General features: G+C 64.0%; 15 protein-coding genes across 15 annotated transcripts; 8 read left to right on the forward strand and 7 right to left on the reverse strand.

Moving 5' to 3' along the window:
* Positions 1 to 290: 290 nt before the first annotated feature.
* PRP31 (U4/U6-U5 snRNP complex subunit prp31) lies at positions 291 to 1,996 on the forward strand (the record flags this gene model as incomplete). The annotated part of the gene is made up of 2 exons (XM_060264985.1): positions 291 to 545; positions 632 to 1,996. The coding sequence occupies 2 exons, from the start codon at positions 291 to 293 to the stop codon at positions 1,994 to 1,996; spliced, it is 1,620 nt and encodes a 539-aa protein (XP_060120968.1).
* Positions 1,997 to 2,041: 45 nt separating this feature from the next.
* On the reverse strand, positions 2,042 to 4,510 carry ADE12 (adenylosuccinate synthase; the record flags this gene model as incomplete). The annotated part of the gene is made up of 10 exons (XM_060264986.1): positions 2,042 to 3,051; positions 3,074 to 3,169; positions 3,192 to 3,332; positions 3,404 to 3,411; positions 3,716 to 3,749; positions 3,784 to 3,792; positions 3,908 to 3,919; positions 3,951 to 4,262; positions 4,301 to 4,372; positions 4,417 to 4,510. 10 exons carry the CDS (start codon positions 4,508 to 4,510, stop codon positions 2,042 to 2,044), a joined length of 1,788 nt encoding a protein of 595 aa, XP_060120969.1.
* A 340-nt stretch (positions 4,511 to 4,850) lies between these two features.
* RPB9 (DNA-directed RNA polymerase II core subunit rpb9) lies at positions 4,851 to 5,225 on the reverse strand (the record flags this gene model as incomplete). Its single annotated transcript, XM_060264987.1, has 1 exon — positions 4,851 to 5,225. One exon carries the CDS (start codon positions 5,223 to 5,225, stop codon positions 4,851 to 4,853), a length of 375 nt encoding a protein of 124 aa, XP_060120970.1.
* Positions 5,226 to 5,479: 254 nt separating this feature from the next.
* PDA1 (pyruvate dehydrogenase (acetyl-transferring)) lies at positions 5,480 to 6,724 on the reverse strand (the record flags this gene model as incomplete). The annotated part of the gene is made up of 3 exons (XM_060264988.1): positions 5,480 to 6,295; positions 6,328 to 6,648; positions 6,689 to 6,724. 3 exons carry the CDS (start codon positions 6,722 to 6,724, stop codon positions 5,480 to 5,482), a joined length of 1,173 nt encoding a protein of 390 aa, XP_060120971.1.
* Positions 6,725 to 7,325: 601 nt separating this feature from the next.
* Positions 7,326 to 8,113, forward strand: MJAP1_001023 (uncharacterized protein; the record flags this gene model as incomplete). Its single annotated transcript, XM_060264989.1, has 3 exons — positions 7,326 to 7,712; positions 7,737 to 7,768; positions 7,792 to 8,113. The coding sequence occupies 3 exons, from the start codon at positions 7,326 to 7,328 to the stop codon at positions 8,111 to 8,113; spliced, it is 741 nt and encodes a 246-aa protein (XP_060120972.1).
* An 82-nt stretch (positions 8,114 to 8,195) lies between these two features.
* MJAP1_001024 (uncharacterized protein) lies at positions 8,196 to 8,861 on the forward strand (the record flags this gene model as incomplete). Its single annotated transcript, XM_060264990.1, has 1 exon — positions 8,196 to 8,861. The coding sequence occupies one exon, from the start codon at positions 8,196 to 8,198 to the stop codon at positions 8,859 to 8,861; it is 666 nt and encodes a 221-aa protein (XP_060120973.1).
* A 5-nt stretch (positions 8,862 to 8,866) lies between these two features.
* MJAP1_001025 (uncharacterized protein) lies at positions 8,867 to 10,379 on the reverse strand (the record flags this gene model as incomplete). The annotated part of the gene is made up of 2 exons (XM_060264991.1): positions 8,867 to 10,071; positions 10,094 to 10,379. The coding sequence occupies 2 exons, from the start codon at positions 10,377 to 10,379 to the stop codon at positions 8,867 to 8,869; spliced, it is 1,491 nt and encodes a 496-aa protein (XP_060120974.1).
* A 31-nt stretch (positions 10,380 to 10,410) lies between these two features.
* MJAP1_001026 (uncharacterized protein) lies at positions 10,411 to 11,978 on the forward strand (the record flags this gene model as incomplete). Its single annotated transcript, XM_060264992.1, has 3 exons — positions 10,411 to 10,645; positions 10,668 to 11,902; positions 11,925 to 11,978. 3 exons carry the CDS (start codon positions 10,411 to 10,413, stop codon positions 11,976 to 11,978), a joined length of 1,524 nt encoding a protein of 507 aa, XP_060120975.1.
* Positions 11,979 to 12,006: 28 nt separating this feature from the next.
* MJAP1_001027 (RING-type E3 ubiquitin transferase) lies at positions 12,007 to 14,041 on the forward strand (the record flags this gene model as incomplete). The annotated part of the gene is given in 2 exon segments (XM_060264993.1): positions 12,007 to 13,742; positions 13,762 to 14,041. 2 exon segments carry the CDS (start codon positions 12,007 to 12,009, stop codon positions 14,039 to 14,041), a joined length of 2,016 nt encoding a protein of 671 aa, XP_060120976.1.
* Positions 14,042 to 15,873, reverse strand: MJAP1_001028 (tRNA (guanine(10)-N(2))-methyltransferase; the record flags this gene model as incomplete). The annotated part of the gene is made up of 4 exons (XM_060264994.1): positions 14,042 to 14,230; positions 14,253 to 14,321; positions 14,436 to 14,869; positions 14,898 to 15,873. The coding sequence occupies 4 exons, from the start codon at positions 15,871 to 15,873 to the stop codon at positions 14,042 to 14,044; spliced, it is 1,668 nt and encodes a 555-aa protein (XP_060120977.1).
* Positions 15,874 to 15,906: 33 nt separating this feature from the next.
* On the forward strand, positions 15,907 to 17,571 carry MJAP1_001029 (uncharacterized protein; the record flags this gene model as incomplete). The annotated part of the gene is made up of 5 exons (XM_060264995.1): positions 15,907 to 16,103; positions 16,128 to 17,344; positions 17,367 to 17,486; positions 17,509 to 17,518; positions 17,544 to 17,571. The coding sequence occupies 5 exons, from the start codon at positions 15,907 to 15,909 to the stop codon at positions 17,569 to 17,571; spliced, it is 1,572 nt and encodes a 523-aa protein (XP_060120978.1).
* A 28-nt stretch (positions 17,572 to 17,599) lies between these two features.
* On the reverse strand, positions 17,600 to 19,495 carry MJAP1_001030 (uncharacterized protein; the record flags this gene model as incomplete). Its single annotated transcript, XM_060264996.1, has 3 exons — positions 17,600 to 17,662; positions 17,685 to 19,102; positions 19,276 to 19,495. 3 exons carry the CDS (start codon positions 19,493 to 19,495, stop codon positions 17,600 to 17,602), a joined length of 1,701 nt encoding a protein of 566 aa, XP_060120979.1.
* A 74-nt stretch (positions 19,496 to 19,569) lies between these two features.
* VMA13 (H(+)-transporting V1 sector ATPase subunit H) lies at positions 19,570 to 21,064 on the reverse strand (the record flags this gene model as incomplete). Its single annotated transcript, XM_060264997.1, has 2 exons — positions 19,570 to 20,638; positions 20,661 to 21,064. 2 exons carry the CDS (start codon positions 21,062 to 21,064, stop codon positions 19,570 to 19,572), a joined length of 1,473 nt encoding a protein of 490 aa, XP_060120980.1.
* Positions 21,065 to 21,146: 82 nt separating this feature from the next.
* On the forward strand, positions 21,147 to 21,935 carry MJAP1_001032 (uncharacterized protein; the record flags this gene model as incomplete). The annotated part of the gene is made up of 1 exon (XM_060264998.1): positions 21,147 to 21,935. One exon carries the CDS (start codon positions 21,147 to 21,149, stop codon positions 21,933 to 21,935), a length of 789 nt encoding a protein of 262 aa, XP_060120981.1.
* A 216-nt stretch (positions 21,936 to 22,151) lies between these two features.
* SNF4 (AMP-activated serine/threonine-protein kinase regulatory subunit) lies at positions 22,152 to 23,587 on the forward strand (the record flags this gene model as incomplete). The annotated part of the gene is made up of 2 exons (XM_060264999.1): positions 22,152 to 23,442; positions 23,493 to 23,587. The coding sequence occupies 2 exons, from the start codon at positions 22,152 to 22,154 to the stop codon at positions 23,585 to 23,587; spliced, it is 1,386 nt and encodes a 461-aa protein (XP_060120982.1).
* Positions 23,588 to 23,608: the final 21 nt, after the last annotated feature.

A 23,608-nucleotide genomic window follows, 5' to 3' on the forward strand; every position in this document is an offset into this window, starting at 1 on the left:
CGCCACGACCTCAGACAAGGATAGGGATGGAGAGAAAAGCGTTATCTCTTGTCTTAGCTAAATGTATTCCGGTCAGCCCCGGCATCGGTTGCTCGAAGCGCCCCCGCTTTGCAGTTTCACTTACCCAATCAAATGCAGTTCTTTACTACTGATGACTCGTTCGGCCACGCGAGGCGCCGCTCGATAATCCAATTTCTTATCTAGCCGAAGGTCCGCCTATCCAAATCACGTGAAATCAAGATCCACCGTGGCCGTTCGTGCCTAGGCTCACGTAAGAATTGGTGCACCATATGGCGAGCCTCGCGGACGAGCTGCTCGCCGATCTCGAGCCGGAAGGCGAGGAGGTGAGTGCGCCCCCGCCGCAGGGACATGAAGAAGGAGATACGCATGCGCTAGACGGCGAGGCAGGCGCCTTTGGCCACGAAGGCGACCAGGAGCACGCCGCCCAGGACGAGTCCGAACTCGGCCTTGCGCACGGTGCAGCGCGCCCGCCGGAGCAGATGGACCAAGAAATGCTCGACACGATGGACTTTGGCAAAGAGAGCGTGGATAGCGCGCGATCTGTCTCAAAATTATATGGAAGCGATACCCTTGCCGAACTACTGAATGTACGTTGTGCCCACTGACGCAGTCCATCGACACCTACATGGCACAGCCAGCGCCGGAGCTCGCGGGAGCTTTGGAGGATACGCCCGAGTACTACCTAATTGTGCGGTCCAACAATATGGCCGTCGAGGTCGATAATGAAGTTATGATGCTGCACAAGTTCATCCGCGAACGGTACTCGCCACGGTTTCCCGAGCTCGAGACGCTCGTGCTGAACCCGTGGGAGTTTATCCAGACCGTGCGTGCTATGGGCAACGAAAAGGACCTGGTGCAGTCGGACCTCGAGGGAATCTTGCCCCACGGCACCGTCGTCGTCATCAGCATGACCGCCTCGACCACGACGGGCCAGCCGCTGCCCGAGGACGAGTGGCAACGCGTTCAGGAGGCGTGCGATATGGTGTACGAGCTCGAGGCGAACCGCCGCAAGATTCTGCAGTATGTCGAGTCGCGCATGACGCTCCTTGCGCCCAACTTTTCCGCCCTGGTCGGCACGACCGTCGCGACCAAGCTCGTGGGTGTCGCCGGCGGCCTTGCGGCGCTCGCCAAAATCCCGTCGTGCAACCTGCACTTGCTGGGCGCCTCCAAGAAGCAGGCGAGTGGCCTGTCGAGCATCCACGGCAACTCGACGCGCTTCTCGGGGTACTTGGCGCAGTGCGACCTCGTTGCAAACACCCCGAGTGACTACCGCACACAGGCGCTGCGCATGGTCGGCGCCAAGGCGTCGCTCGCCGCACGCATGGACGTCAGCGCGTCGGGGACCAAGCGCAACGGGCAGTACGGCGCGAACCTGCACGAAGAGATTGCGCACAAGATCGAAAAGCTGATGGAGCCGCCACCTGCGAAGCTCATCAAGGCGCTGCCTGTGCCGAACGAAGGCGGGCGCAAGCAGCGACGTGGTGGGCGCCGTGCGCGCAAGTTCCGCGAGATGCATGGTCTTACGGAGCTGCGCAAGATGCAGAACCGCGTCGAGTTCGGCAAGGAAGAGGAAGAGGCCGGCGCCTTTGACGAGACCATGGGTCTCGGCATGATCAATACCAAGGCCAGCGGCAAGATCCGCGCCGTGACTGCCAATGCCTCGTCCAAGGCGAAGCTGTCCAAGGCGAACAAGGCGCGCCTCGCGACGCTCAACCGGCCATCGCTGTCGCTGCACAGCAGCAGCCCCGGCTCGTCGACGTCCGGCACAGCGTCCTCGCTGTCATTTACGCCGGTGCAAGGCATCGAGCTCGTGGACCCCTCGCGCCAGAAAAAAGCGGACGAGGCGAATGCCAAGTGGTTCCGCGAAGGCCAATTTTCGCTGCTGCCCGGTACGTCGGGCCAGACGATCCCTGGCCTCGGCAACAAGCCTGGTTCGAGCATGCCGCCGCCGCCGCCGCCGCCGCCGCGTTCATAGGTGCTTAGCGATTTTGCACTTCTATCCAATTTACTTGGTGCTAGCTTACTTCTCCGCGACCGGGCGGTGGAGCATCGACTTGCGGGCCGGGCCCACGCCGATCCACTCGATCGGCACACCGAGGAAGTCCTCGATGAACTCGACGTACTCGCGGCAGGTCTGGGGCAGTTGGTCGTACTCGGTGATCTCCGAGATGGGACCCTCCCAGCCCGGGAAGGTCTTGTATTGCACCTCGACCTTTGCGAGCATGTTGAGGTCCGCCGGGAAGCTGGCGAGCTCTTTGCCCTGGATGGTGTAGCTCGTAGCGACCTTGATCTCCTTGATGCCGTCCAGGACGTCGAGTTTGGTCAGGTTCAGGCAGGTGTAGCCGTTGATGAGGCACGAGTAGCGCATCATCACCAGGTCCAGCCAGCCGCAGCGGCGCCGACGGCCGGTGGTCGTGCCGTACTCGGCGCCGACCTCCTGCAGGTGCGTCATGATGTCGTCGTTCAGCTCGGTCGGGAAAGGACCGGCGCCGACACGCGACGTGTATGCCTTCGTGACACCAATCACCTTGCCGATGCTCTGCGGAGGGATACCGAGACCCGTGCATACACCACCGATGCCCGTCGAAGACGACGTGACGAACGGATAGGTACCGTAGTCCAGGTCGAGCATCAGCGCGTTCGCACCCTCGACCAGCACGCGGCGGTTCGACGAGAGCATCGAGTGGATGAACGTCACACCGTCCACGACAAACGGACGCAGGCGCTCGGCAAAGGCACGGTAGCGAGCGATCTCTCCCTCGGTGTCGTACTCAAAGTTGCCGTAGCGCTTGATGCGGCCCTCGACGAGCTTGCGGAACTTTTGCGCAAAGGTCTCGAAGTCGTACAGGTGGTGCACGCGCAGACCCGAGCGCGACGCCTTGGAGGAGTACGCGGGACCGATACCCTTCTTGGTGGTACCGATACTGCTGCCGCCCAGCTCGACCTCCTTCAGGCCATCGACGACCTGGTGGAAGTCAAACACGAGGTGCGCACGGTCCGACAAAAACAGGCGGTTGTCGCACTTGAGACCTGGGTCAGTCATACCACGTACCCTTCTTTTCGATCGTGTCGAGCTCGCTGAAGAACGAGGGGACGTGCACCACGACACCGCTGCCGATGAAACCAACACAACGGGGGTTGACCAGACCTGCGTCAGAGAATCCACGTACCGGACGGGAGGAGATGGAAATCGAACTTGGTCTTGACTTGGTCAGGACCAACGTTCGCCACGATCGTGTGGCCGGCGTTGTTGCCGCCCGCACACCGCGCGCAGATGTCCATCTCACCCGACAGCATGTCGGTGAGTTTACCTGAGGTTAGCCGGAATCCCCTCGAGGGCGTACGTACCCTTGCCCTCATCGCCCCATTGGGACCCGAGGACAACGGTAACTTGTCCCTGCTTGGACAAGTTAGGCTTTGGCAGGGTAGCCATTTTCGTCCAGCGAACTGACGAAACGCAGAGCGCAGAGCCTGGGCGGCACCCCGGCGGCCTTTCTGTGCCGCGCCTTGCTTCCGAATGCACGACACATTGGCGCCGCTGATTGGCTGGAATTCATCGATGTTGCGAGCCGCCCGCTAGGCCGGCCCAGGCAGCCCGGCTGCAGTGTCCAGTCGCAGCTATACCAAGCCAGCAAGTCATCCAATGCACAGCGCCATGCTACAGACTATATGAGGTAGGCACGCGTGCAATTACGCAGTCCAGAGCTTGGCAATCAGCTCAGTCAGGCCTGGTGTTAGTGTTTTCGGTAGAAAAAAACGTACCAATGTCGTCTGTGGTCAAGCGCCAAGAAGGCTAGTGTCAGTAGGTGTCCTAATGGCAAGCAGACGCCGCGCGCACGGCCAAAAAGAAGCCAAGGCGCTCGTCGTCTGCGTGAAATATACGCACTCGTGTTGAACTCTGGGGGTCAGTCCCGCGCTGGCGTACGTACCGTAAAGACCGATGGCGGAAGCGACCGTGAAGCTGCGAATGAACCAGTTGAGCGCAGGGCCGGCAATGGGGAACTTGCGCTTCTCGACGTAGTCAGTCACGACGTTCTCGAAACCAATGTGAGAGTGCAGTAGCAGGGTCACCGACAAAACACCGTCCACCACGCCGGACATGCCGTGCTTCGCCGCGGCGACAGCGCAGATGGGAACGAGCGAGGCAGAGATCAGGCGCTCAAAGGCCCAGTGGTACGAGCCGTGCGTCGCATCGGGCTTGGGGTATACCGTAGGGTCGTTCACGGTGCCGTTGATGTAGGCTGCTCGTTAGTACTGTACCCCTCTTTTCTATACATACAGCCGCTGGAGGGGTAGATGCGGGGACCGCCGAACGAACGGGTCTTGGTCGCATCCACGGCCGTGGGACGAGCTGGGGGTTAGTCTCGTCCGTCCTGGGCAGTGCCGGGTACGTACCAGCGTGGAAACCACGCATACCGCTAGCCAGCACGCGCATGTAGGCCTGGCTCGGCACTTGCTTGTTCAGCCCGACAAGAGAACGCATCGACATTTTCCTAGGTTCTGCCGTAGCGCGATGTAGGATGGAGCGGACTTCACCCTTTGCCGGCGCGCCTGCGATTGGATTTCGGCGTGCGCTGATTGGCCGGCGGGGAGAAACAGGGAACGGGCAGCCTAGTAGGTCCTCCACTCCCAACCGGTCTCCGAAATGATCCGACAGCGCCGCCATGCGGGGGGCGCGTGGGCCGCGCACGACGCGTCAAGGCCTGCGATGCACGCGCGCAATAGACATACGAGAGAGTAGGTATGGGTATAGACTATATATGAATTCGTGATACGCTCTCACGACAACACATTTTTGGGGTTGGGAGGGGGGGAGCAGGACGATGAGCTTACTCGACTTCTTCGTGGGGACGCTTCACCGGCTCGTCCTGGAACAGGAAGTTGCAGTAGCAGCACACGTAGAACAGGATCATCTTGTTAAAGGTGCGCTTGCTCTGATCCTGGAACATGACAGCCTCCTGGTGACCGCAGCTGGGGCAGGTAAGGTCGTGCGTCCGGCGCAGCGTCGGATCCGTCATCAGCTCGTCAATCACACCCGGCTGCTCCTTGGAAATATTCTTGAGATCGTTCCTAAAGACCAAGGGCGAGGCCGCCTCGGTGCGGTAGGGGCAGTTGCGGCAGGCGTACATCAGGACGTGATTCGTCCGATCCGCCTCGGGATACAGCAGATTGTTGCACTCGGCGCAAAAGTGCAAAGACGCCATCGTGTAGTAGCTATTCTAGGGGCTCGCCCAGTGTCTGTGCCCCTACTCGATCCCAGGCGCCACGGCAAGGGAGAATGGGCAGAGTGCAATCCTCCGCGCGCCGTCGGCGGCCTGCGACCAGAAGAGTCACGTGCGTCTACGGCGCGGCATCGTGGCTACTTAGCGGAAGCGGTGGATCTCCTCGCGCTCGCGGCCGCGCATCCAGTCGGGCTCGGTGCCCTCGACGCTGAGGTTAGTTTCATAGTGAGCACGTACTAGATATCCTTGAAAAGCGTGTCGACTTCCGGCTCAGGGCTGTTCTTGGCCTCCTCGACGGCCTTGTCAACCTCCTCCTTGGCGGCCTTGTCGACCTTCTTCAGCTCGGACTCCTCGAGGATGCCCCACTCGAGGATCTGGGTCTTGAGGCCCTGGATGGGGTCCGAAGAGCTGCGCATCTTCTGGATCTCCTCACGCGTACGATAGGTCGTACCGGGGTCCGACAGCGAGTGGCCACCGTAGCGGTAGGTCACCAGCTCCATCAGCAGCGGGCCCTTGCCAGAGGTCGTGTATTCACGCGCGAACTCCGTGCCGCGCATCACCGCGAGCACGTCCATGGCATTCACTTGAATACCGGGAATCGCATCACCACGGGTGTAGAACTCGGTGTTCATCGAGCTGCGCTCGGCGCTCGTACCCATGCCGTACTTGTTGTTCTCGCAGATGAACACACAGGGGAGCTTCCACAGCTGCGCCATGTTGAACGCCTCAAAGACCTGGCCCTGGTTCGAGGCACCGTCACCGTAGAGCGTGAACGTCGCGTGGTCCGACTTGTTGTACTTCTGCGCAAAGGCAAGACCGGCACCGAGCGGGACCTGCGCACCCACGATACCGTTACCACCGAAGAAGTTGGGGGTGTAAACGTGCATCGAGCCACCCTTGCCCTTCGACATACCATCGCCACGGCCCATCAGCTCGGCCAACATGCCCTTGATCGTACCGCCACGCTGCACCGCAAAGGTATGGCAGCGGTACGCAGTGATCAGGTTGTCATCGGGCTTGATCGCAGCCTCCATGCCGACCGCAACGGCTTCCTGTCGTTAGCACACTCGGGTAAGAGACTTACCTGGCCGATCGAAAGGTGGCAGAAACCACGGATAAGCTTGTGTTTGTACTGCTGGTCGGCAGCCACTTCCATGCGGCGCATCTTGACCATCTCGCTGTAGAGGTGCACAAGCTGCTCCTTGGTCACCTTGATCTCGTCGGTGGGCGCATCAATCTTGAAGCTCTTGAACGACTCGTCGCTCAGCTTCAGCACAAAGGGCTCCGAGTCCGACTTGGGGATCGATCCCTCGGGCTTTGCGCTGTCCGCGACAAGGTGCACACTGCGCGCACCTTGCACAGCCGTCCGCGGCGTGGCAAGCACACGCGGCAGGCGGGCCGATTGCTGGGGTTAGTCGTGTTCGCACAGGGCCTAGAGTACATACCAGCGCCGAGGGGCGTGCAATCCGGGTGGATAGCATGTTCAGAGAAAGCCGGCTCATTGCTGGTGTACACAGCAATTGCTACCAACTTGGTCAAGAGTCAGTGCACTTTTGGGTCGCGCTGCGGTCCCCGTGCCGTTTTGCGGCCTGCGTAATTCCCACTCAGCCCTCCACACGAAGTTCCCCACGCGGCTTGTTGGGTGCGCCCCAACTATGGAACAACGGACTTGGGACACGCTAGGCGCGTGTGGGACGTGCAATTTTTTGTATTATGGGTATGTGCGAGATAGGTGTGTGGTAGGCGCACGGTAGGTGCGCAAGGTACGTGAGCTGCGATAAAGGGTTGGGTAGACGATACGCATGTCGCCTTGGGTGTCCGTTTGAGCAAGCTCGAGAGACGCCAAGGCGAGTTTCTATAGAATCCTTGTTGGGATACATCGTCTACAGTGTTTTATGCCTATGCATCAATGGGTCGGTCAGGCCCGATCTACGTGCTCCACCCCTCACCCCCCCGGCCTGGTTAGTACACGCCTCGTATCGGGTTTCTCTAGGCATCAGAAGATCGGGGATATAGGTAAATGGGCGAATTTTGAGCTGATTTGTCAACGGCTATCGCTTCGTGCATCGACATTTTTTGACCATGGTAGACCCGAAATCCGTCGGCCTCCCCGATGACCACTGGCGCCCCACGTACGAAGACATCCATGTCCTGATCCGCGATATCTCGAACAAAGTGCGCGACGAGTTCAACCCCGACCTAATGGTCGCGATCGGCGGCGGCGGTTTCTTCCCTGCGCGCGTCCTGCGTACCTTCCTGAAGAAGAAGGACGAGGCGACGTCGAAGATGCGCAATGTTCCGATCCAGGCGATCGGCCTGAGCCTGTACGAGGAGGTGGCCGGTGTCTCGGAGGAGGCGATCGGCAAGGAGGTCGTCCGTACGCAGTGGCTCGACTCTGGCAGCAGCTCCTCGTCGCAGGGCGACAAGAAGGACGCTGGCGGCCTGCTCGGCAAGAATGTGCTTATTGTGGTACGTGGCATTAGCTTACCCCAGGACGAGGTCGACGACTCGCGCACGACGCTACAGTAGGTGCTACGGACTAACTCAGCTATGCGTACCACGAGCTTTTGAAGGACGTCAAGGAGGCGTTTGCGTCGCTGACACCTGAGGAGCAGGCCAAGCTCCCCCCCACCCGGTTCGCCATCTTTGTTGTGCACAACAAGCTTGGCCCGAAGCGTGCCGAGCTTCCTGTCCTCGAGTCGGCTGCCGCGGAGAAGATCGAGAACGGCGTGAGCACCGGTGTGTACTACTACGCCGCCGAAACCACGCCGCCGGTCTGGATCGACTTCCCGTGGGAGCAGGTGGACATTGTGGAGCACAACCGCCTCGCCGCGATCGCCCGCGAGCACGGCCTCGGTCCTCCTCATTAATGCTCCGTAGCGTCCACGTGACCAATTAGTTCCCAGTGTTGGGCAACGTTTGGGGGCGAGGCTCGTGCGCCCCCACGACATCATGGGTCTGTCTGCGAATCCTCTGAGCCTGCGGGAACAGCTTGCGTTCTACGGTGCATACCACACGAACAATGTGAATGTATTCATTCACATCATCTGTGTGCCTCTGATCTACATGTCGATTCTGTCGCTGCTGCTCACTACCGGCTTCAGTCTCGACAATGTCGCGCGCCAGCTGCCCCAGTTTGCGCAGACGCCACTCCATGAGTTGAGCACCTTTCTCGCAAAGCATGTGCCGAACAGCGTCTACCAACACCTCAACCTTGCCTCGTTTCTCAGCGTGGTTTACCTCGCCTACTACGCGGTGCTCGATGTGGCGGCTGCGACGCTCCTCTCGCCTCTGTGGGCCGCCTACTACTTTGTGAGCTGGGCGCTGATCGAATACCACCCCAAGGGCCAGCAGATTGCGCTCGGCGTCTTCCTCTTTGGCTGGATCGCGCAGTTCTACGGCCACGGCGTGCACGAGGGGCGTGCGCCGGCGCTCCTGGACAACTTGCTCGGCGCGCTGGTTCTTGCGCCACTCTTTGTCTTCTTGGAGGTGCTCTTCTTCTTCGGCTACCGCCCTGAGCTGCAAAAGTGGCTCAAGAACGAGACGGGGCGCCTCATCACTCAGTTCCGCACAGAGCAGGCTTCCAAGCAGCGCGCCGAGGCCGCCAAGTCCAAGTAGGTATATTAGCCCGTGTCAATAGTAACCAGTTCCACGAAACACGGCCACTCGCGCAGGATGTGGGGTGGAGACACGGGGACGGTCGTCGCGCCCTCGGTGTACGACGTGAGCATGAGCGCCATGCCGCCGCTCTGCACGACGCCGGCCTTGAGAGGGAGGACAGAAATGCGCACCTCGGCATGCTCCGTGACGTGGGGAATCGCGCGGTACGCGGGGCCGAGCAGGCTCATGTTCAGCCACGTACCGTCGGCGGCGACGAGCGCGAGGTCGTACGTGCGCTGAGCGCCGTCGAGGGCATGCACTGCGACGTGCACTGTCAGCTCGGCCGCGGCCTCAGCGACAAATGCTTGCGGCAGCGCGGCGAGGTGCGCGGTCGCAAACAGGCGGGGAAGACCATCGAGCGCAGGCGGAACGGGCATATTAACGCCGCGCTGAATCGGCCCAATTTTGAGCACGCCAGGCTCGGCATTCGGCACGCGCCAGTGCGCGACGATCGTGCCGAGCGGATGCACGACACTGACCAAGCGCTTGTCGGCCGGCGCGGCGGCGAGCTGCGCGAGCGTCGCCTTTTCCAGCACCGCCTCGCTGCTCGGCGCGAGCACAAAGACGTACTGGCGCACGTCTTTCGGCTGCAAGTGCCGCGCGGTGCTTCCCGTATCCAGCGCATCGACGAGGTGCCAGGTCCAGGCGTCGTTCGCCGGCTGCGTATCGAGGCGCAGCTCCTCCAGGACCACCGGCCGGGGCGATACGTTGTGCACCTGCACCTGGATATACACACGCTCACGCACACGCACATCAGGGTGCATGGCCAGTGCGCGGCTGCGGACGCCTTGCGACGTGGTGTGCAATGCGATCGGAGGAGGCTGGACGGAGAATTTGTACAGTCTGGTGAGCATAGGCACGTACTTGGTCATCCAATGCTCCTCGCCGCTCGTCGGCAAGTCGCAGCGCACGCGACACACGAGCGCATGCTGCGCCATCGTCCCGATCTCGTGGCGCGCGACGAGGGTGAGGCGCGCACGCGGCGCGAGCTCGACCACGGCCGGCGGCGCGCTGGCGTCGCTCTCTGGCGCGTACGACAGGACGTACTCAAGCGGATGCGAGGCGTCCGGGCCACCCGCCTGCATGTCCACCTGCAGGCGGACACCTTGGACCGGCGCGTCCGACTCGTTCGTCACACTTACCAACACGCTAAACGTCTCGCCGACAGCTGCGTTAGAAAAGACACGCACCGACCGTCCCAAACGACGAAGGGAGGACCAAGTGGTCCGTGTATGTCGCATCGCGCAGCGTCGGCTCCGCCTCGGTAAAGACACGGTCGCTGCCGCGTGCATAGCTCGCCTGGACGGCGTCCCAGGCGGCTGGGTCGAACGCCTCGACGCCCGACGCTGCGCCGAGCGCCGACCCCGACTCTTTGGATGTCTCGAATACCGGCACCGAACGCGCGGCAAGGACCGGCGCAGACATGCGCATTACCTTGACCACGAGCGGCGGCGGCGGCCCCGCACTCGGCTCCATCGTGAGGCGTGTGGAGGTGACGGAGAAGACGATGGCGCTGCAGGAGGCGGCGCGGGCGATCGACGGGACGACGCCAGCGGCGCTTGCGGCGCTCGCCGCGGGTCTTGACGAGGCGAGCACTGCCGAGCTTGCGGATATGGCGATCGCTGCGGCGCGCTTCGTCCCGGCGACCGACGCGGCGACGCGCAGCATGGACCTCGACGCGGTCCTTGCTCCGCCGGTACACGATGCGTGGTGCACACGCGAGGCAGCGCACGAGGCTCGGAGTACGTCAAAGTTCTAACGCAGTCCTTCTCGAGCGCATCCCGGCGTGCGAAGACGTCGTCGCACACGTCCTCGAGACGTACATCCGGCCCATCTTTCGCAAGGCTGCCGAGCGCGCGCGTGTCCAGGCGAGTGGACGTGCCGTCCCAGGCGCACGGCATCCGGTTTGGGACGATGACGTCGAGACATGGGATGATGCGCAGATCGTCGGTGGCCACCCCGCACGCGGCGCGCCGAATGTGCTCGCATGGTGCGTCGCTACGCTCGGCCGCACCGATGCCGGCGCGTGGGAGCGACTGTGGCCGCACCTTGTTCCCCCGATCATGGTGCTCCTCGACGCGCCTGGCGCGCGTGCGAAGCTGCTCGGCGCGTGCGTCGCAGGCAACCTATTGGACCCCCAGGCACCAGCGAGCGTCCCAGCCTCGCTCTTGCACCGCACTGGCCTCGCGGCGCTGCTGGGCGACGCGCTCACCAGTGCGCTGCACCATATGACCGACGCCGAATACGGCGCACCGCTGCTTAGTGCCGCGATCCGCGCACGCCGCGGCCTCGCGACGATATTGTACCCCGACGTGGACGCGACAGCCGACGCGTTTGACGCGCATGCACGCCTCTTTTCCGAAGGCGTGCTCGCCGCGCTATCGTACTGTGCCCCACCCTCGGCCTCGGCACCCGCGCAGCGTGCATCACCCGGCACTGCACTCGGCTCGGCGCGCCTGCAGCAGGCGCTGGCCGGCACGGCGGCGCGGTGGGCCCTTGTTCTGTGCACGGACCTCGGCACGCCCGTGCTGCGGTTCTGGAACGCGTATATGGACTGGGCGACTGGGTGGCTGTCGCAGGCCTTTGCCGGGTGCGAGTCGCTTGCGTGCCCCCCCCGCCGCGGCCTTTCCGAGGTGGTCACTGAGATCACCGAAGGCGAGCAAGGCGAGCAAGAGGTGATCGACGCGCCGGACTGGGCGACGGCCGGCGCGGTGCTTGTCGCGAGCGTCGAGGCGTGCGTACGTAGCGCATGCACGCTCACGCACCTTGCAGCGCAGGCCGACCGTGAGCAGCAGACGGTCGCGACGCTGCGGCTCCCTGCGCAGCTGCCCGGCCTCGCGGCATGGAGCGAGCAGCTGGTCTGTGCATCGGCGCGGTGCTATGTGCGCCTTTCCGAGCTCTCGTTAGATGCCAATGCGGCGGCTTCCGTGGCATCGCTCAAGGATGCGCTGCACGCGCTGTGCACCGCGCTCCTCGCTGCGGATCCTATATTGACTACGGTACGTCGACTGGCTGACGCAGGCGCTCGGCGCACTCCACAGCGAGCCGCGCCTGCGGCCGCTCTTTACCACGTGACACCTGATACCCTTAGTGGAACGCTCTTATGGTAGCCGACGGAGCGCAAGGAGCGCCTGGCCCTGGCCGTGGCCGTGGCCGTGGGCGCGGGCGCGGGGGCCGCGGGGGCGGCCGTGGCGGGGGCCGTGGCGGCGAAGGTGCCAAAGGCCCTTCTGAAGCGGCACACGACACGGTGGCGCCTGCGGTGCGCGCGACGCCGACCGTTGCGCCGCTGGCCACTCCCGACGAGGACGCCGAGATTTGCTTTATCTGTGCCGAGCCCATCGCACTGTACTCGGTCCCTCCCTGCAACCACCGCATTTGCCATATTTGTTCGATGCGGCTGCGTGCGCTGTGGAAGAAGCGCGACTGCACGTTTTGCAAAGGCGAGGCGACCAGCGTCATCTTTACGCCGAATGCCACGCGCGGCTATGGCGAGTTTACGCCTGATCAGCTGCCGTATGCTGACGAGAAGCTTTCGATTAGTTTTGAGCGCAAGCAGGACTATGACAACACCATCGCACTCCTGCGTTTCAACTGTCCGATCGAGCGATGCGAGGTGATGAGCGCCGGCTGGTCGGACCTCAAGACGCACGTCAAGCGCGACCACTCGCGCCTGCTGTGCGACCTCTGCATCAAGCACAAGAAGATTTTTTCGCACGAGCACGCGGTGTACACCGCCGCGTCACTCCAGGAGCACCTTTCGGCGGAGCATCGGTACTGCGAGTACTGCCGGCAGCACTTTTACAGTGACGACGAGCTGTGGGTGCACATGCGTGACCGCCACGAGCAGTGCCACATCTGCAAGGGCCGCAGCGAAGAGGAGCGCTGGCGCTACTACAAGGACTATCGCATGCTCGAGCAGCACTTCCAGAAGGAGCACTACCTGTGCCCTGCGCGCGAGTGCCTCGAGCAAAAGTTTGTTGTATTTGAGAACCAGATGGAGTTCCAGGTGCACCAGGTGCAGGAGCACGGCAAGACGCTCTCGAGCCGCGAGAAGCGCGACGCGCTCCGCGTCGACGCCAACTTTCTGTACGAGAGCGAGCAGCCCGAGCCGAGCTCGTCGCGCCGCCGCAAGAAAGGCAGAGAAGGCGTCTCGATCCAGACCGAGGACCCCGCGCCGAGCTCGTCGCGCCGCGCGCAGTTCGGCCACGCGCTCACCGAGCCCGAGGCGCGCCCGGAGCAGCAGCAGTCGGAAAAGTACTGGTCGACTGTCCTTACGGTGCTGAACGACTCGCAGATCAAGCTCACGGCGTGCCGCAGCGCGCTGCAGGCCTACCGCGCCTCGGAGCTGAGCGTGCACGATCTGCTGAAGACGGTGATGAACATCACCGGCGAGGGCACGCACTCGTTCGACGTCGGCACTACCGACCTCGTCATCCAGAGCCTCGCCGAGATTGTGCAGAACGGCGAGAAGCGCAAGGAGCTCCTCGACGCTTGGGCCGACATCAAGGGGAAGCAGAACCGCTTCCCGACGCCGATGGAGTCGCACGGCGGCGCCGTGCGCCAGCTGAAGAACGCCGCCTCCGGCAACAACCGCGTGTGGGAGAATGTGGCGCGCGCCGCGTCGAACGCACCGAGCGTGCGCAGCCAGACGCACTTTCCCCAACTCGGCGCGAGCAACGCGTCGAGAGTCCCCGGCTCGGCTGCGCATACCTCCAGCGCCACGCGCCGCGGCCAGACCGCGTCCGCCACGCCGTGGAGCGCGCCGCAGCCCCGCGCACAAACCGCGCCTGTGCGCCCGACGCCGTTCTCGGTGTCGGCGCCGCGCGCGTGGCGCGCCGCGTGCGTCGCTCGGCGAGAGCCAGTTCCCGAGCCTGCCGACCAACGCGGGCGTCGCTCAGCGCCAGGCCGAAAAGCGCCAGCTGCTCGGCCACGCCGCGCGTCCGCCGCCGCCGCGCTCGTGGGGCGCACCGGCGGCGCCTCCGCTGAACTCGAGCGCATTCCCGTCGCTGAACGAGGTCTCTGGCACGCTGCCGCAGCCCGGCCCGAGCACCGAGTCGGTGCCGGTGCAGGGGCCCGGCAAGCAGCGCCGCAAGAAGGGGGTGCTGTTGTCGTCGGTGTCGTCGATGCATCATGTCTAGCTACATAGTACTGGTATCTTGCTCCTCCTCCGCCCTCCGCGTCTCGGGGTTCGGCACGCCGGCCTGCGTCATGAGCGTAGAAAACTTTCCCCAGAGCTCGGCGATGGACTCGAAGCCCTTGCCGACCGAGATGTGCTCCTCCATCTTGCGGTTCGCCGCGTTGGTGTTGCCGATCACGGTTTCGAGACTCTGCATGAGACGCGCGACATACGCTTGTAATCTCGGCCAGCAACCGCTCGCGCTCGCGCTCAAAGTACGTCGGCTGCTGCGTGTCGACATCCTACATGAGCCTAATCACCTACACTTGACACGGCCATGGTGCAACGCAACGCGTCAAACACGTGATTCCTTCGACGACGCGGGCGCGTAAAACTGGGTAAGTGGAGGTACGTACGCGGTTGCGGAACTCGGCGGGGTCGTCGCTGGCGCGGACGCGGCCCTTGGCGGCGTCTGGCGGCGCACGAAAGGCCGTGGGGCCGGCGTCGTCGCGCTTCTGCATGGTAATCAGGCGGCGGCCCCACTTGCCAAAGTCCTGCAGGCTGTGCGCGACGAGCGCAAAGTGCGCGTGCTCGGGAATCGTCGTCGCGACCTCGTCCTCGCTCATCGTCGGCAGCCAGAACACGAGGCGTCCGCCGGGCTTGAGGAGCGCAGATGAGTATTCGAGCAGGTCTGTAAGCAGCTCCGACAGGTGGTAGGGTTTCGTAGGGGGCAGGTAGTCGGGCAAGACGTGCGACGGCGTGCCGTCGGCCATGAGGTAGGGCTCGTCGCGCTGGTGCTCGACGTTGCGCCGCCCGAGGCGCTTGGCGCCGGCGCGTACTCCGTAGGGGGCTGGGTCAGGGGGTAGGGGTGTACGTACGGTCCGTGACGATTGCGTCAAATAGGCCGCCGCCGCCGCCGTTGCGGAACGGCAGGCGCCACGGCGCATTGGTCATGTCAAAGACTCCGGTGTCGAGGATGCGGCCCGTGAGGCCGTACTGCCGCGCGCTGAGCGCGACGCCGCGCGCGCCGTCCTTGTCCTGGCGGCCACGCAGCATGCGCCCATCAATGTCGCTGCCGAACGAGAACGCACCGAGCATCGAGCACGCATAGAGCATTGAGCCGGTACCTGCAAATGGGTCGTACACAAACTTGGACGGGCCCGCGAGCGCCATGTTGGCCATCACGACACTCATCTCGCTCTCCATACTCGTATTGCCAATGTACTGGCGCTTTTTGAGACTGAGCTCGTCGATCAGGTCGCGCGCAGGCATGCACCCACTGCGGTCCTTGATCTTGCGCCCGAAAAAGAGCTGCACCAGCCGGGGGTCCTGGTCGCCCTGGGGATGCGGCTCGCTGCCGGCATCGAGCGCGCGCGCGTACTCTTCAATGACGCCCCACGTAAGGTCCGACTTTTTGAGGCGCGTCGGCCCGGCGAGGTCCATGTACCCAAACGCCTCGATGAGCGCAATGCGGCGCGCATCGGGGATCGCGGCGTTGAAGCCTTGCATGAGCGCCTTCCACGAAATGTCGGGCGACGAGTAGGGCAGCCACGGCTTCAGCTCGCGGTTGCGCGCGTGCAGCTCTTCGTAGGTATCCGCACACACCCACAGCTCCCAGACGGCACGCAGGCACGAGCACCGCCGCAGCAGCTCGCGCGCGGCGTCGTCCGAGGGCAGGCGGCACAGGATAAAGGGGCGGCGCACGTCCACGCCGTCGTACGGGCCAAAGCGCGAGGGCGTCGGAACATACTCAAAGGGGATGCCGAGGTATGTCGCCGATGCCTCAAACTCGGGCAGCCGAAAGTCAGTGTGCGACTGCGCAAAGTGCAGGACGTACACCCGACTTTCTTCCATGATAAAAGAAGTGGAGGTGGATCACTCCACACGATGGCCTGGACGGCGCAGGGGGCACCGCTGCGCCGCGGCATGGTGTGGGCGCGTACGCTAGCGACGCGCGCGGCAAAGCCGCTAAGACAACTCGAGAGGCTGCAGAGCCTTGTACAGCAAGTATCGCGCACGAACGGCGTAGGCGAAAAACGCGCCATCCTCGCGTCGTTTGCCGATCTCGCCCCGATTCTCGAGCGGTACGTCGAGAAGGACTGACCCAGGCTGTATTTGCGCACGATGCGGTTCCACGTAACGTCGGGTGCACTGAGAAAGTACATGATGCGGGAGGACAAGGCGCAGACGCTTTCTGTCCCCGTCCCGCCCACGCTCGAGGGTCTGCTGGACCAGCTCGCTGCACGGACCGTGTCCGGCCACGACGCCAAGGACTTGATCTGTGCATTCCTCAAGAGGCACGGGATAATGGCGCATCACGATAAAGAGACGCAGCGTGCGCCGACGTCGACGTCGCTCACCGTCCTGGACATCTTCTTTCGGTGCCTCGACCGGAATCTCCAAGCAGGCATTTCGCAGGCGACGCTACGCTCTGTGATGCATGCGGACGAATCGCAAGGAGCGGTGCAGCGCTTCTTGGCGGCGTTGAATTCTTCCGGAAACGTGTCCTCCTTCCCGATGGAAATGGCACTTGCACATATAGGCTCGCCGGCCAAGGTCGTGAAGCGCATGCAGCGCTCGGCATGGTACGCCTCGCGCAAGGTGGACGGCGTGCGATGCGTAACGGTCGTTTCGATAAACGCCAAATCCAAGCGTATCACCGACGTCTATACGCTCTCCCGCAGTGGGCGGCCGCTCGAGGCCTTGGCGCCGTTCCGTGCGCAGCTAGCCGAGGACCTGGGCGCGTATCCCCGCCTTGCGCGCCTGGCGGGCGCCCCCGATGCGAACGGGCGTGCCCACCTTGTGCTTGACGGCGAACTGTGTGCACTGCAGCCCGCCGGCGACGACGGGCGTACGACGTCCTATGTCGAGGACTTTGCGCATACTCTCTCGGTCGTCCGGCGGCAGACGCCCAGCACGACGCCGATCATCTACTTTCCTTTCGATTGCATGCCCCTCGAGGCGTTTGTGTGCTGGCGCACGGCGCTGGAAAGAGGCACCGCCCCCCCTTTTTCCGAGCGCTATGCATCGCTCGAAGCGCTCGTCGCATGGAGTCTCGCCGAGCGCCCCGCGACGTGCCTGCGGCGCCTGGAACAGTGGCGCGTGCGCGACGCCGCGTCGCTCGATGCGCTCGTCGACCGTGCGGCGCATGCGCAGTGGGAAGGACTCATGCTGCGTGAAGACATTGGCTACGAAGGGCGGCGGACGCAGTCGCTACTCAAACTGCGTCCGACGCAAGAGGCCGAGTACGTCGTCCAGGACGTCGTCCTGGCCTCGATGCGTCTCCCGATCAACGGGAAGTATGCCGTGTACGAAGCCGTATCGCGTACGTGATTGCGCTAATGCAGACATTGTGATCGATCATGAAGGCGTCCCCGTCTCGGTCGGCTCGGGCTTTTCTGCCGAGGAGCGGCTGCGGTACGCACAGCACCCCGACGCGCTGCGCGGCAAGACTGTGACGGTTGCATGTACGTGGCCCCACTTACCCAGACTTTCAAGAGTCCGAGGCCGTGGCGCGTGGCGAGGCACGCTCTCTGCGATTCCCCGTCGTGAAAGGCGTCTACGACGCGGCGCGGACGCTCTAGCCGAGGTCGCCTCCCATCCAGGCGAATACAAGGAAAGCGCAGCCGTACGGCGAGGCGAGCTGCGTGAGTAGAGATACGTACGCGATTCAGCAGGTAGCCGAGCGGCGCCGCGACGCGCGTCGCGCGCGGGCCATACGATCGCACCGCACGCACGAGGCGCGCGCCCAGCGAGCCCGGCTCGGGCCGCATCGCGCTCAGCAGCGACGTCGGCGGCGGCGGCAGCGCGGGAGGCGCGGCGCCCCACGGCCGCGGCGCAGACGACTTGCACAGCTCGGGGTAGACAAACGGCCGCAGGAAGTAGGTCTGAGCGAGCAGGCGCAGCCCCGTCGCGCGCGAGCCCGGCGGCGCCGTGAGGCGCGCGTACCTGAACAGCTTCTCGATCGTGCTCTGTGAGTAGCGTTTCGTGCGCGCCTTGAATCGCGCGCGCATCGCGCGCACTTCGCGCGGCGCACGCGGCGTGGCGCGCGGCGTATGCGGTGCGGAGGCCGCGACGACGTTCTCCCGCGCGCTGTTCAGCAGGTGCGGCAGGCGCACGCGGCGGCGGAGCGGGCGCAGGCGGCGCACCGACTGGGTATGGGAGACGCGGGGCACGGGGTACATGGTGCGGACCGGGCGCACGGTGTAGGCGACCGACGCCTGGCGGTGCGGCGGCACGCGCATCTTCGCTGGCTCGCCCATTGCCGACGCCGCGCGCGAGCGTGGGCGCTGAGGGACGTGCAGGCCGTACCACAGGACCATGCGGATGTACTCGATCGGGCGGCTGACGAGTTCGTAGAGCAGCGCGCCGATCGCGCCGCCGCACACAAGGATCAGTGCAGCGGTGAAGCGCCCGTACACTGTACGGCTTGCGTTGAACGAAAAGTCGAGGTGCACCGTGCCGTGCTCCTCGGTGTCCTTGGGCCGAGCCAAGGCTCCCGGCCCTGCGCGGCGCAGCGTGCGCACGATATTGTCTACCGCGAGCGATGCGTGGAATGCGATGCGGCGCGCACACTCGAACGACACAAAGAAGCACGAGAAGCCGGCCGAGTCACGCAGCAGCGAGAGCATCAAGCTGATGCCGTGCACGCGCCGCGACAAGAGGCGCAGGTGGTGCGGCAGGTGTCGAAAGACGGTCGACGTCTTGGGCTCGCGCGCGACGGTGGGTGTCGTCATGCGCAAAATCAGGCGGTGGTACCAGCGTTCCGGGAGGAACGGGAGGATGGCCGCCTGGAGGATCGTGCGCCAGGTCCCGAGCGGGTGCCGGATGATGGCCGGGATCGTGGTGCCCTTGCTGACGTCGCGCACGAGCAGGCGCTGCAGCACAAGGCGCATATTGTCCAGCGGTGCCGCGATGATGCACTGCGCGGCGCCCGCCGCGGCGCCTGCAACGGCGACAATGAGCATCGGCGTAAAAGTGCCTGTCTTGACGTTTTCGTCTTCCGCGTGCCTGCGGCGTAGGAGGAGGTCCTCGGTGAGCGTGTACGTCTGAAAGAGGGTGAATCCAATCGCGACGTTTGCCACTGCATCAGTCGCTTGACTTACAGAGCGGCGGGGCGACCAGCGACAAAAGAAGCACGGGCTTCTCGTGCCGAATCAGACGGCGCAAGTACGGCACCCCCAGCTTTTTCCCCTCGCGCCGCGCGAGCAGCTCTACCAAAGAGAAGGACGAGACTGCGTTAGCACTGCTACGTACACTGCACTGGCCGAAATAAGCGGATCGGGCGCTGGAACATGAACGAGAGCGAGCTGACCAGGGTCCGTGCAAATGCACCGGCCGCCGAGTCGATGCGGCTCACGCCAGAACGTGAGTCCTTTGGCCCATCGCGCGTGCCATAGTCCGGCTCTACCGAGTCGTCCGCGACGGCGAGCGACAGGTGCCGCCGCGCCGTCTCCGCCCCCGCTTCGTCGGCCATCCACGAAGGATCGACGCAGTGTAGGTGGAGGATAGGCGATCGGGCGCCCGATGATTCACAATCCCACTTTCCATCTATCGCCAGCTAGTGGACACGAGACGCGCGAGCGTCTGTAGCGCATAGTGCTTTACCTGCGAGTCGTCGTGGTCGACAAGGCCCATGATCGCATCCTTGCCGCCGAGCGCGACGACGCGGCGCCGGCCGCCATCGTAAAAGTGCACAAACTTGCCGAGGTCCGAGCACGCGACGGCGAGCGTCGTCGCGTCCGAATGTGCCTCGGGCTTGACGAGCGCGACGAGCTCCTTGAGCTCCTTGCCGTCGTGCTCGACCAGCTTCTCTGCGTTCTCTTTCCAAAAGTCCTCGAGCGTGTGCACCGGGTTGTCAAAGGTGAGGTGCTTGCTGTGAAGCTCGGAAATGTACTCTTCGTACGAGTTCATCTCGTCCAGGCGCTTGCTGAGCGCGGACGACACATACTTCAGGTCGTCCGTCAGCTCCTGGTCGGAGTAGTTGCGCTCCTCGAGCGTCTGGCACAGCGGCAGCACCTTGGCGCCGAGCAGGCGCGACGCGTTCTCGTCGTCGGCAGCGAGCATGTTGCGCCAAATACCCACAATCAGGCGCACGATCTTGTGCTTGAGCGCGGCCTGCGCGGCGCTGGCAAGCGCAGAGGCAAGGCCAAAGTGCGCGTCGATGCCCGACGCGGCCTGCTTATCAAACGTGAGGATCCAGAGCGCAAAGAGCGCCTGGTACTGCAGCTGGGGCTTGCCGCCGGCTTCGCGCGGCGTCGACGAGCCGCTGCCCGGCGCGCCCGATGTGGTCTGGACCAGATTCACAAGCGTCGCGACGAGCGACAGGTTGCCGTCCTTCGCCTCGGAAGCCTGCGCCCAGACCGTGGCGCGGAAAGGCGCCTGGCGCAGGATCTCGCCGAGGATCGCGAGGGAAATCGGCGCGGCGTTGCCCTCGGAGCCGTCGTCACCGCTGCCGTTCGCAACGGCCTTGAGCTGCTTGTCGATAAACTCGAGCAGCTTTAGGAGCGCGTCCTTTGGCGGCGCGTCGTAATCGCGCGACGCCTGCTGCGTCGTGAGAAAGACGGCGAGGAGCTGCGCCGCCTTGAGCGAGACGAATGCGTCCTGCACATCGAAAAGTCTGCGTTAGCACAGCAACGTACTTGAACAGCGACTGGTAGAGCTGCGGCGCATCGTTCTGGTCCAGCGAGAGGAACCAGTCGAGGTGATCGGGCGCCGCCTGCACGAGGTCGTCGGCAAGCAGCACGACCTGCTGAATGGTATCCGCGCGGCTGAGCTTGCCCAGGAGCTTGGTGTAGAGAGCAGCGTACTCTGCGCCCTTCTCGATGACAATCTCCATCTTATCCTCGCGCTCGGCGTGCTCCGCGTCGCGGAGCATCTGGAGCTCCTCGGCGCTAATCAACTCGGCGCGGTGGTATCCCTCCCACGCCGTCTGCCGGGCCTGCAACTTCTCCGCCGTATCTTCCATCCAGGTGTTCTCGAGAGGCAGCAACGGCGACGTAGCGACCGCGCGCTCGCCGCGCTTCTCCTGCTTCGCTTCCGGCATGATGGCGCTGCGGAGCGACCCGACCCGCCCGTGCAGGTACCAACCCACGTGGCTCCACGTGACAGAGAAGAAGCCTTCTACCATGCTCCGAGGCGTGCGTGCGCAAGCGCAGGCTGCCGCGGCGAGCGCGAAGCGCGCGGCGAGTACCGATGTCAAGGCGGGTGCAGCACCTCTGAGCTCGGCCTTGCTGGTGACGCGCGCGCCCGTGCTCCAGCGCGAGCTGACGTCGTTTGAGCGCGAGTACTACCGCTTCAACACGGCCCTGTCGCACACGCTCATGCAGCCGTTCCCGCGCGACATGTACTTCAAGAAGGGATCGGCGGCAGAGTCGCGGTTTGACGAGTACTATACGCAGCTGCAAAAGACGTGGGAGGTGGAGACAGAGACGCGCGGCGCGCACGAGTCGCGGAAAAACGCACAGAACGACTCGGACGCGGAGCTCTACGCGACGCTTCCGCGCACGACCGACGCCGATGCACAAAAGAATGTGCGCAGCTTGGAGCGCGCACTCGACCGGACACTCTACCTGTTTGTCTCGGACAAGAAGGACGAGTGGCGCCTGCCTGCCAAGGCGCTGCCGACCGAGCGCACACTCGACGACACACTGCACGGCACGGCGACCGAGGCCGTGACGGAGAAACTGGGAGATACCATGGACCTGTGGCTCGTGAGCAAGCTGCCGATTGCCGTCGTGCAGGGCGCACCCAAGACCTACATCCTCCGCGCGCACGTGCTTGCAGGCGAGCCGCTCGCCAAGAAGGGCGTCGAGTTTGCGTGGCTCACCAAGGAGGAGGCCGCCGAGCGCTTTGAAAAGGGCAGCAGCGACGCCAAGGCGTACTGGAACAAGGTCCAAGGACTGCTGGACGAGTAGCATGTAGCACACTATGAGATATGCCGATGCACTATGATCGATGCGAGCGGTTGAAAGGTGCACGCGCTGGCCGCGCTGGCCGCGCAGCCAGCGTGCCTCCTCCGCCGCCCCCGCCGCCCCCGCCGGCGCTTTTGCGTGGTGATCGCCGTGGCGCCCCTCCACTTACCCACGTGGCCAAGGCGCGATCGACGGGTCGCCTCTCTCCCTTGCGACGCGATGGCCACGTTGTCGCCCGGGTCCCCCGCGCCGGGCGCGCGTGCAGAGAGCGATGCAGAATTAAGCATCGTGTCCGAAACTACTACGCATACGGCGTCTGCACGCCGTTTCGACAAGCGCCTTGCGCAAATGAAAGATCATCACCTCCATGCACTCCACGCGATCCGGCACTTTTTGCGCACGCGCAGCAGCTACGACGTGCTGCCTGTCTCGTTCCGGCTGGTCGTACTGGATACGAAGCTGACGATCAAGTCGGCGCTCGATGTCATGTGCCAGGCCGGCGTCGTGTCCGCCCCCCTTTGGCGCTCAACGCTGTCGGACGACGAAGGGGCGCCGGCGCGCCGCCCCTCGAACGAGAATTACAGCAGCCGTGCGGATGGCCGCCCCGGATTCTCTGGCATGATCACTGTGAACGATATCATCCATCTCATCCAATACTACTACCACACCGCGACCAACTATGACTCGGCGAGCCTCGACGTGGAGACGCTGCGTCTCGAGCGCCTGCGCGAGATCGAGCAGACGCTCAATGTCCCGCCGCCGCCGCTGCTGTGGATTGGTCCCCTGCGCTCGCTCGCCGAGGCGGGCGAGGTGCTCGTCCGGACACACGCCCGCCGTATCCCGTTGCTGGACTACGACGAGGACCTCGGCGTGGAGACGGTGGTGAGCGTTCTTACGCAGTACCGCCTGCTCAAGTTCATCGCGATGAACTGCCGCGAGACGGCGGGTTTGCGTGCGAGCATTGGGTCGCTGGGCATTGGCACCTACACCCACAACCATCTCCAGCAGCGCCGGAAACGCACGCCGCTCGCGCGCTTGAAAATGGGCAAGGAGCCCCCCGCGGATGCCGGCCCCTACTGGCCGCTGCAGACCGCGACACTGGACACGCCCGTGTCGGATATCGTGCACATCTTTTCGCAAAAAGGGATCAGTGCGGTGCCGATTCTCGACGAGGCCGGCGACGTGGTCGATCTGTACGAGTCGGTGGACGTCATCACGCTCGTGCGCACCGGCGCGTACTACCAGCTCGACCTGACCATCAAGCAGGCGCTCGAGCGGCGACCGGCGGACTACCTCGGCGTCGCGTGCTGCACGTCGGACGACTCGCTGGCCGATATCTTTGCAATGCTCAAGAAGCGCCGCGTGCACCGCATGCTGGTGCTGGACCCCGAGGCAGAGCCGGCGGCGCTCGCCACGCCGCTCGAAGACCCCGCGGACCGCCGCGACTCGGACACGACCGACTTTGGCGAGCCGCCCACGCGCCCGAAAGGGCGCCTCGTCGGCCTCTTGTGTCTGTCGGATATCCTGCGCTACATCATTGGAAACCCCACCGCGACGCAGGGGCCGCTGCCGCTGCCGACGCCGCTCACGTCGCAGGCGACGTCGCCGACGTCGGCCTCTTCGTCGATCCTCACATCGCCGAAACTCGGGCGTGACACGCTTTCTGTACCCCCTAG

The sequence above is a fragment of the Malassezia japonica genome, chromosome 1 (genome assembly GCF_029542785.1).
Source record: "Malassezia japonica chromosome 1, complete sequence".
In the NCBI taxonomy this organism is placed as follows: Eukaryota; Fungi; Basidiomycota; class Malasseziomycetes; order Malasseziales; family Malasseziaceae; genus Malassezia; species Malassezia japonica.